Source organism: Musa acuminata, unplaced genomic scaffold, assembly GCF_036884655.1.
Source record: "Musa acuminata AAA Group cultivar baxijiao unplaced genomic scaffold, Cavendish_Baxijiao_AAA HiC_scaffold_1104, whole genome shotgun sequence".
Taxonomy (NCBI): Eukaryota; Viridiplantae; Streptophyta; class Magnoliopsida; order Zingiberales; family Musaceae; genus Musa; species Musa acuminata.
Genome location: NW_027021317.1, coordinates 473,138 through 482,500, shown reverse-complemented (window position 1 = coordinate 482,500; position 9,363 = coordinate 473,138). Strand labels below are relative to the sequence as shown.

The 9,363-nt window shown below is 44.2% G+C and overlaps 2 protein-coding genes across 2 annotated transcripts in view; both read left to right on the top strand.

The window, feature by feature from the left end:
• LOC135666496 (probable nucleoredoxin 1-1) overlaps positions 1-2,381 on the top strand; it is a 2,962-nt gene extending 581 nt beyond the window's left edge. Inside the window, exons 2-4 of the mRNA XM_065178068.1 lie at positions 1-464; positions 558-1,052; positions 1,665-2,381. The exon at positions 1-464 is cut by the window's left edge and continues 16 nt beyond it. Of these exons, the coding sequence (XP_065034140.1) occupies positions 1-464; positions 558-1,052; positions 1,665-2,381 (1,676 nt within the window). The remainder of the gene's footprint in view (positions 465-557; positions 1,053-1,664) is intronic.
• Positions 2,382-7,988: 5,607 nt separating this feature from the next.
• LOC135666495 (uncharacterized) lies at positions 7,989-8,717 on the top strand. The gene has a single exon (XM_065178065.1). It carries the CDS (start codon positions 7,989-7,991, stop codon positions 8,715-8,717), a length of 729 nt encoding a protein of 242 aa, XP_065034137.1.
• Positions 8,718-9,363: the final 646 nt, after the last annotated feature.

Sequence of the window (9,363 nt, the reverse complement as noted above, 5' to 3'; positions counted from 1 at the left end):
TTGACGGGAAAAAGTTTGGTCTCTTCTTGTCGGACAACTGTTACGAAAGAATCGTCACTGATGATCTGATCAAAGTATACAATCAGCTGTCCTCGGAGGGCCGCGATTTCGAGATTGTCTTCGTGTCATGTGATTCATGCGAGGAGACCTTCAATAGGTACTTCTCAGATATGCCATGGTTGGCAGTCCCATTTGCGGACTCCGACACACGCGAAAGACTACATGATCATTTCGGCAGTTTCGAGGAGTATTATCCCGCTCAGCTTGTCATCTATGATGCCGCTATTGGCATGGTCGTTAACGAAGAAGGTCTCCGAGCTGTGGCAAAATATGGTGTAAACGGGTATCCATTTACTGTTAAGAGGTTCTACGAGTTGGAGGCGGCTGCTAAGAAGGAACGGAGTCTTCGAAGTCTGTTGGTTTCGCAGTCCCGGGACTACTTGATCTCCAATGATGGATCCAAGGTAATCGATGATCTCCTTGTAGGAAGAGAATTAAACTACATTCTTGATCCGCCAGCTTACTACCACCATCTAATCTACGCTAAATTGAAGCAGGTTGCCGTGTCGGATCTCGAAGGAAAGATTGTGGCTTTTTACTTCTGGATTAATATTCCTGATAAATACGGCGGTCCCGATAAGTTGACTCTGGTGCTGGCTGAAATCTATAGGAAGCTTAAGGAAGCCGGGGAGAGCTTCGAAGTTGTGCTGGTGCCATTAGAGGATGATAAATCATCCTATGAACAAGGCCTGGCAAGCATGCCATGGCTCGCGATTCCTTTCGAAGACGAGGGCTGTGAGAAGCTTGTCCGCTACTTTGAGCTCTGGCCCTTCCAATTACCAACCGTGCTTGTGATCGGTGCCGATGGGAAGATTATGCTTAAAAATTACGATAGGCTCATCTCCAAGTATGGAGTTTTAGCATGGGAAGCATTCCCGTTCTCTAAGGAGCAACTGGATTTATTGCCAGAGAAGGCAAAGGCCGCACAAACACTGGAATCTCTTCTTGTTGCTGGGGACCTCGATTATGTCATTGGGAAAGAAGGCTTGAAGGTAATGAATCGAGCATATAGTGAATCCACAGCTTGGTATTGTCAATGGCTAACCCCTCATCATTGTGTTTGACAGGTTCCAGTGAAGGAGCTTGTTGGCAAGACCATCCTCTTCTTCTTTGCAATGAGTGATTCGTTTCAATGCCAGAAATTTCTTCCCATGCTGATCGAGGCATATCACAAGATCAAGCGCATGGACAGTGCTTTCGAGGTGATCTTCGTCCCTATGGGCGGCTATATGGATTCGGGTGCTTTCGAGTTCTTCTTACGCATGCCTTGGTTGGCGGTGCCGGTGGATGATGAGAGAATAAGATCGTTGAAGAACACTTTAGAAGCTCATTACGTCAACACCCTGGTTGTCATTGGTCCTACAGGTCAAACGATCACAGAGAACGCCGCAACTTCGTTGAAGATGTATGGAGCCGATGCCTACCCGTTCAGTGAAGAGAGGATCAAGGAGGTAGAGATGGCACAGACACTGGAATCTCTTCTTGTTGCTGGGGACCTCGATTATGTTATTGGGAAAGAAGGGTTGAAGGTAATGAATCGATCATATAGTGAATCCACAGATGGGCATTGTCGATGGCTAATCTCTCATCATTGTGCTTCACAGGTTCCGGTGAAGGAGCTCGTTGGCAAGACCATCCTCCTCTTCTTCTCGATTCGTAGGTCCGGTACATGTCGCGGATTTCTTCCCCATCTGATCGAGGAATATCACAAGATCAAGCGCATGGATAGTGCTTTCGAGGTGGTCAACATCTCGATGGACAAAGATCAGGATTCCTTTGATCAGTTTTTCTCTGGCATGCCATGGTTGTCGCTGCCGTTCGGTGATGAGAGGAAGAAATCTTTGGAACGCACTTTCGGAGTCGATATCCCCTACCCCTCCCTGGTTGCCATTGGTCCTACAGGTCGAACTATCACAAGGAACGCCATGTATTCGTTGGCGACCCATGGAGCCGATGCCTACCCGTTCAGCGAAGAGAGGATCAAGGAGTTGGACCAGAAGATAGACGAGATGGCAAAGGGATGGCCTGAGAAGAGGAAGCATGAGCAACACAAGCATGGGAAGTTGGAGTGGAGCTGCCTGCACGGCCTGTATAGGTGTGGTGACTGCCACAAGATTGGAAGTGGATGGTGCTACTTGTGCTCCATGTGCAGTTTCGGTCTCCACCCCAAATGTGCACTGAAGGAGGAGAAGAAGGAAGAGGAAGAACATGATGAAGGATCTGAGTGTGATGGAGAGGTTTACAACGATTTCGAAGATTCTGAAGATTCCGAAGATTCCGAAGATTCCGACGATTATGAAGATTCTGAAGATTCTGAATAAGATTATGTAATGCAATGGTGTTTGTGTTTTGATGGGAAGAGCTTTAGATCGATGCAATGAAAGTAGCGGACTTATGACAGTCTGCAACTCGCAACATTTTTTGTTGATAGAGAACAATCAGATCAGTAAAAATCTGACGAAAATCTTTTCTTATTTGCTCCATATGATCAATCAAGCTTCATAATAACAACACCAATTCAACAAACATATTTGAGCCACAAATACCAAAGAATAAGAATGTATAATTCATGGCAACAAAGACGAGAAAACATTGAACTGTATGTTCTTCTATACCAAGGAACATTAATAACACATACATTGGTTTAACTAGAAGTATTCAAATTGGCACATGATTTCAATTGTTTTGGATGTCAACCATGATTTCTTCTATTTGATATATCAGAAAACTGGGAAGCGAGGAAATACAATCTCAGGGGAAGTACATTTTCTTTTAATAGAAACTTTACAGTTGATAAATTGCTTTCCTAATTTGTTGACGCAGATATGAACCTGATACAGCTGCTGCTTCCCCGATTTTGTGTTGCACTGGATTGCTGGTTTATACCCTATTTTCCTTATGAGGATATCGAAGATATGATTCTTTTTATACTTACGGTTATTAGGAAAAATACCTTCCGCCTTTAGATAAGAGAGAATATCAACTGTTTCCTTGAGTTTGAGGGCTGCTGTGAAGTAAGAAACTTGATCGAACCTGGACATGGAACACGTGCCATGCTTATCCCATTCATGACGCCAAAATGAGTGGCCATCGCTACTAGGACAACGAAAACTATGCCAATGTTTAATCATCTCGCCAATCAAAGGGTTCATCTGCAATCAAAGACAACGAAAAAAAAAAACGATGAACGACTCACACTCTCATTTTGCAAGGTAACTTTACGATAGAGTAGTCTGTGTCAGAGCTAAACATACCTTACGTCGGTTGTATTTAGAAGCTGATGGCATATTCTTGTCACAAGATGGAATAATTCCATTGCGAAAAGCAGGCCAAAGGCCATGGATGGTAAAATTTTTTTCCGGATACCCCGTACTCATAGGACAGCAACGGTTGACGTTGCAAAATGATCCAGGCCACTAGATGTTTCAAATCAAACGATCAATATAGAGAAGGACAACAAGATAAAGAAAAAATTAGACTTACCTGAAGAACTAAGTGAAAATAATCATAATTGGACGCAGCAGTGGTGGAGAAAACCAGCAAGAAAGCAATGGTGGAGAAAACCAACAAGAAAGGGAGGACGAGAGGTGTCATGCTTCGGCGAGTTAGGCTTTTGGGCACGTCGGAAGGCTTCTCCTTTTCTGTATATGATCATCACAAGATTGCATAAACATTACCGGTTAGCATGCCTAAGGTGGGTTTAATTAATTATCTACAAAATAGATACATAATTGAAAGAGAAAGAAGAAACAAAAAAACTCAGGGTAGGTTTAATTATCTATAATTATCTATAGGTCATATGCATGTGCTGCAGAGTGAAGATGATAGCTAAAGTACATGTTTCTTTCTATGCATAGAGATATTCTTCTGCAGAGAGAAAATAGTCGATCTCTCCTAGAAATAGAGAAAGACAGTTGGCTTTGAATCATCAAAGATTGAACTCCCGCAGGAGCTGCTCCATGAGAAGAGAAGCTTTGATCGTTTGGACCGTGCCACTTGACTATTGCTGTCCTCTACATCTGCAATAGAGCCTCACAAAGAAGAATTATCATCATTCATGATGAGAGCTTTCTTCGATGCATAGCCAATCTTTTTCCCATTGTTCTGGCTCTTGAGCTACAGTAAGGTCGATTCCAAACTAGAATTTGATGGTTTGATCAGACCTTTGACACAAAGCTTGATCTTTGATCAATCCTCATGAAGAAGCCAGGCTTGACTACAATATAAACCCCTAATGCAAGGAAATTAATTGTGCCCTATGCTGCCTCTCAAGTTAGAATAGCTGTTCTGATTAGGTAAAAGATTGCTAGAAAAAATTGATGAGAAAGACCCTCAAATGTTAAGAAATAAGTGTAAATTCTAAAGATCTACAAGGACACTGGATATGTATTCCATAGGTCTATTTTATGTGAAAGGTACAATTAATAGCCCCCCCGCATAGGTTTTGTGTTTCAATTAATTGGGTTTTGTTGCTAGATTAAATTTCATAAGGTGTGTTGTTGATGCATATATATATATATATATATATATAATGATATATGGTTATAAAAGTTCATTAGTATGCTATAATTTTTATATATGCATATAAATATTTTAAATTATTCTGACGTATAAATTTATCTATTGATTTTGTATATACTATGTTATTGGGTTATGCTTGCTAAAGAAATTAAAGATAAGGTATTTACCGTTAAATGTATTATGCTCACCTAAATAAAGCTATAAAAACTTATACTTACCGAGTGATTATCTACTATATATTCTATTTTGTATGTGAGGATACTAGTAGTCCATCCAAGTGATTTGGTATGGAAATAAGCATGTGTGAGCCCATGCCAACATAAATATGAACGATGACTTATGAATATTTTTATATGTATAAAATTTGGACTTTGTATTTTTCTTTTAGTTAGATATTATAATTATATATAAATATTCAAATTACTATATACAAGGAAAAGTTTATTATTTTATTTAGTAAATTAGCATATTTTATTTTAAAGATTGTTTACTTTTAGTCATTCATATAGGGCTCGTGTAGAACTAGAAGTAGATTGTTACACCACCCCCTTCACACAATTAATGTAGTCATCCTGATTATTTCCATTCATTTATAATTTAAAATTACCTTAATTAGATCTTCCTTATTTGTATTGATCCATTTGTTTGTTTGTGCAATATGATTAAGGAAATAATTAAAAAATTTATGACTAAGAAAATATCTAAATTCTATTTTCTTATTGGTTTGGGCAAGTTAAGAATTAAATTTATTTATTTATTTATTTATTTATTTATATAAAAAGTGATTTTTAAAAATTTCCTTAGGGGAAATCTTCTCCTCCTAATGGCTTTGCTCCTCTTCCTTCCCGAGGAGGTCAGGCTCCTATTTTATTTATCACTAGTGGAGAGGAGTCTAGCAGTGGGAAGATAGAGGGAACTCCATTTCAAATAAGGTATATCTTCTATCTTTTATCAATTTATTATATATATATAAATATTAGTCAAATGATATTAAGGTTTATAAATTTTGAATTATATATAAAAAAAATTTAAAAATTAAAATTATCCTCTCTGTAGCTGCAGTTGCATTCATAAGAAATAGAAGAGTGAAACTAGGAACCTGCACTTTAAATGAAGTTCTATAATTACTAATCCTTTTATTGATAAATTGGTGCACATCTAAAAGTAAAAACTTGCACAATTATATTTGATGGGATTAGGTTAGATTATTCCTAATTTAATTCAATATAGGCATAGTTGACACCCAAGGGACTTGATCTGACCTAGATCATTAATTAAATTATCTCCGATTTGATGTGATCTGGGGATGCAATTCAACCTAAAATGCAGCCCCATTTAGCAAGATGGTTAAGCATTATCATCTTGTTATTGCATCAAGATAGTAGTTGAAGTTGATTTAGTTTTTATGTGTTACTTTTTCTTTAATCAAGTTGAAAACACTAATCAAGAATCAAAATTTATAAATCTGATAAATCAAACTCGAGAAAGAACGAACAGAACACAATTGAGAGGGAAACTAGAGGAGAAGAGAGAGATCGGCGTACCTCTAAAGGGCAGAAGATTGCACAAGGAGGAGAAGAGAGAGATCGGCGTTCCTCCACGTTATAGAGCTCATATATATATCATGCAGCGTTCGCTCTTATGGAAAATTATTCCCCGTTAAGTTCTAGAAAGTGTCATTATTTTCCATTATGATGAAATTATTCCCCGTTAAGTTCTAGATTCCCCGTTAAGTTCTAGAAAGTGTCATTATTTCCCATTATGATGTATATTTTTATCATACGACACATTCTTTTCTTATATTTTAGAGATTTTATATTGAAAATGGGTATTTTTGTATTCATTTCCAAATCGATATAATAAGTTATTACCTTATTGCATTAGCAGAGGTTGACTCGCTACTCTGGGCTTGAAGACAAGACTGATTTCTTAGTTGTTTCCGCCACCTTTTCGTGATTCGCCCTCTCTCTTTCTCCGGGGTCGCTGAAGTTATGAGAGTCGGTTCAGGGAGAGTTCAGTTGGTGCAGGCGCAATAAGCAAGACGTGTTAACGTAAGAGTCACTTCATGCCCGATGGTGAAATCCACATACACGTGTCCACAAATCAACTATCCCCATTGATAAGGGTAAAAATGGCGATGTAATGCGCCATGACGTCAGTCATACCTGGGCGACGTCCTGCCCGAGGAAATGCGTATTAACGCCAACTTGATATGCGCCAGCGTCACTCGCTCCCAGACAACGACTGAATCGTCTGACCCCGCGCGCTCGGCCGAGGTAGAGGGGGACGTCGGCCGAAGCTCGCCCATACCCTATGACAGTTCGGTTCTCCACGCAACCCCAGTGGCGATGTCAGACGCCATCGGAGGTACAGTCCTACTCCTGCTGGAAGCCACATCAGGTAACATCAAACTCATCTATAAATACCCCAGAGTTCTAAACGAACAAGGGGAGAAAAGACAAGCACAACGCACTCGGAGGCATCTCTTCCTCCAAAACCTTCTCCACATCGCTGACTTGATCATCGGAGGGGTCGGGCCGAGCTTCCGACCCGACCTGTGTGCAGGTGCGAGACGACGTCGCCTCTTCCCGATGCTGCCTCAAGGGACGCCACGTAAGATCCCCGCCATTCGGACCCCCCGAACAAGCCGCGTCGGCCCCAAGGCCACGGCTAAAAAAGTTGTTTACACCAACAGATTGGCGCTAGAAGGAGGGCCTGTCCGAATGTCGAACGATCTGCGAATCCACTCTGACGAACCCGTGGCTGTCGGGCCGCCCACGATGACCACTCCGGGGGAACACCCCCCACACGATGGATCCCGAGACGAACATCTCGCCGCAACGTCAGAACGCTAATGACGGTTGTTCAATGACCCGGGCTTGTCACCTCCCGATGGCGCACACACAGGCCCATCGCCGGTATCATCCGAGGCCTTTCACGACCTCGCTCATCAAGTCCGAGCTCTGACGGGCATGGTGCAGACCATCATCCCGCTCGTCTCCCAACCGACACCCCCGCATATGACCCGACCTTTGCAACAACAGGAGGCCCCCACTAGGACTCATGTGCCACTTCCCGAGCTCCCCACTCCGCCTCAGAATCCGATAGCCCAGCCCGGGAACCGGGAGGCGGAAGACACGGCGAGTCGCCCCGAGCCCGACGCTCCATCTGCCGACTCGACAAATGCCCTGCGGGCCCAGTTGCGCCTCGTTAGTCAACGACTCGACGAAGTACAATAGGAAGTCTGTAAGTCAAAAGGAGAGCTCGGGGCGGACGGATAGCAAGGATCCCCGTTCGTCCCCGAGATACAAGATCAAGCGATTCCCCCGCATTTCCGGCTCCCTTCGCTGGATCCATATGACGGCACCGCTGACCCAGCGGACCATGTTGCCGCTTTTCACACCCAGATGGCGCTATATGGGACTTCTGATGCCTTGATGTGCAAGACATTCCCAACAACCCTACGGGGGCCAGCCCGCGTGTGGTACAGCGACCTGAAGGTCGGGACCATCGCCTCCTTCGACCAACTTGCCAGAAGTTTCGAGCTCACCTTCCTGGCTTACGCTCGACCAAAGCCGTCTATGGCGTTGCTCCTCGGACTCAACCAAAGGGAGGACGAGCCCCTCTCTCATTTCGTGAACCGCTTTACGACACAAATTCGGGGACTGTCCGACGCTCACCCCTCTCTGTTGATACAGGCATTCATGGTAGGCCTGCGGCCTTCCAGGTTCTTTTGGTCTCTTGTGGAGCGACCCCCCACCGCGGTGCCCGAAATGCTTCAGCATGCAAGCCAATTTATCGCTGTCGAGACATGGATGGCCGGGAGGCGGGAGGAGCACAAAAAGGTTAAGTCGGAGCCGCCCCAGCAGCAACAACCCGCCGCGTCCCGGCATAAGATGGACAGACCCGACCCAAGGCCTCCTCTCCCTGCCTTGAACTCGTCCCGAACAGAAATATTACTCCACATAAGGGAGAAGGGACTACTCAAAGATCCTCACCCGATGAGGAGCCCGCAAGAGCTTGCAGACCGATCAAAATATTGCCGCTTCCATCGGCAGCATGGGCATGACACCGAACAGTGTCGTGAATTGAAAAAGCAGATCGAGGAACTCATTCGTAGAGGGCATCTTGGCTAGTACCTTCGACCGGACAAGGAGCTGTCGCCACGCCCAGAGGGCCCCATCGAGCGACACGTCGACTTAATAGCTGGCGGTCCTACATCTGGCGGAGGTTCCATGACGGGAAGAAAGGCATACGCCAGAGCCGCCCAGACCGAAGCTCCCAGACACGGGCTTGAGCCCGAGATCACTTTCCCGACCGGAGCCTCCGAACAACCCGAGCATGACGACGCGCTTGTGATATCGGCCAGGATCGCCAATGCACAAGTAAGAAGGATCATGGTCGATACCGGAAGCTCAGCCGACATACTTTACTTCGACGCCTTCCAGAAGCTCGGCTTGGCTAGGGAGAATATGAAGCTGATGTGCTCGGCGCTCACTGGATTTATCGGGGATTCAATCTCGCCGCTGGGGGCTATCACTCTGCCCTTAACCTTAGGGGCCCCGCCAAGGTCGAAGACAGTAATAACCACTTTTCTAGTGATCGACCTCCCCACCGCGTACAACGCCATCCTCGGCCGACCAACCCTCAACAAGGTCAGAGTCGTCGTCTCAACTTACTACCAAACTATCAAGTTCCCAACTCACGCCGGGGTCGGGGAAGTCACGAGAAGCCCCCGAGAGTCCAGGCACTGCTACCTGACCGTCATCTCGTTACACAAGA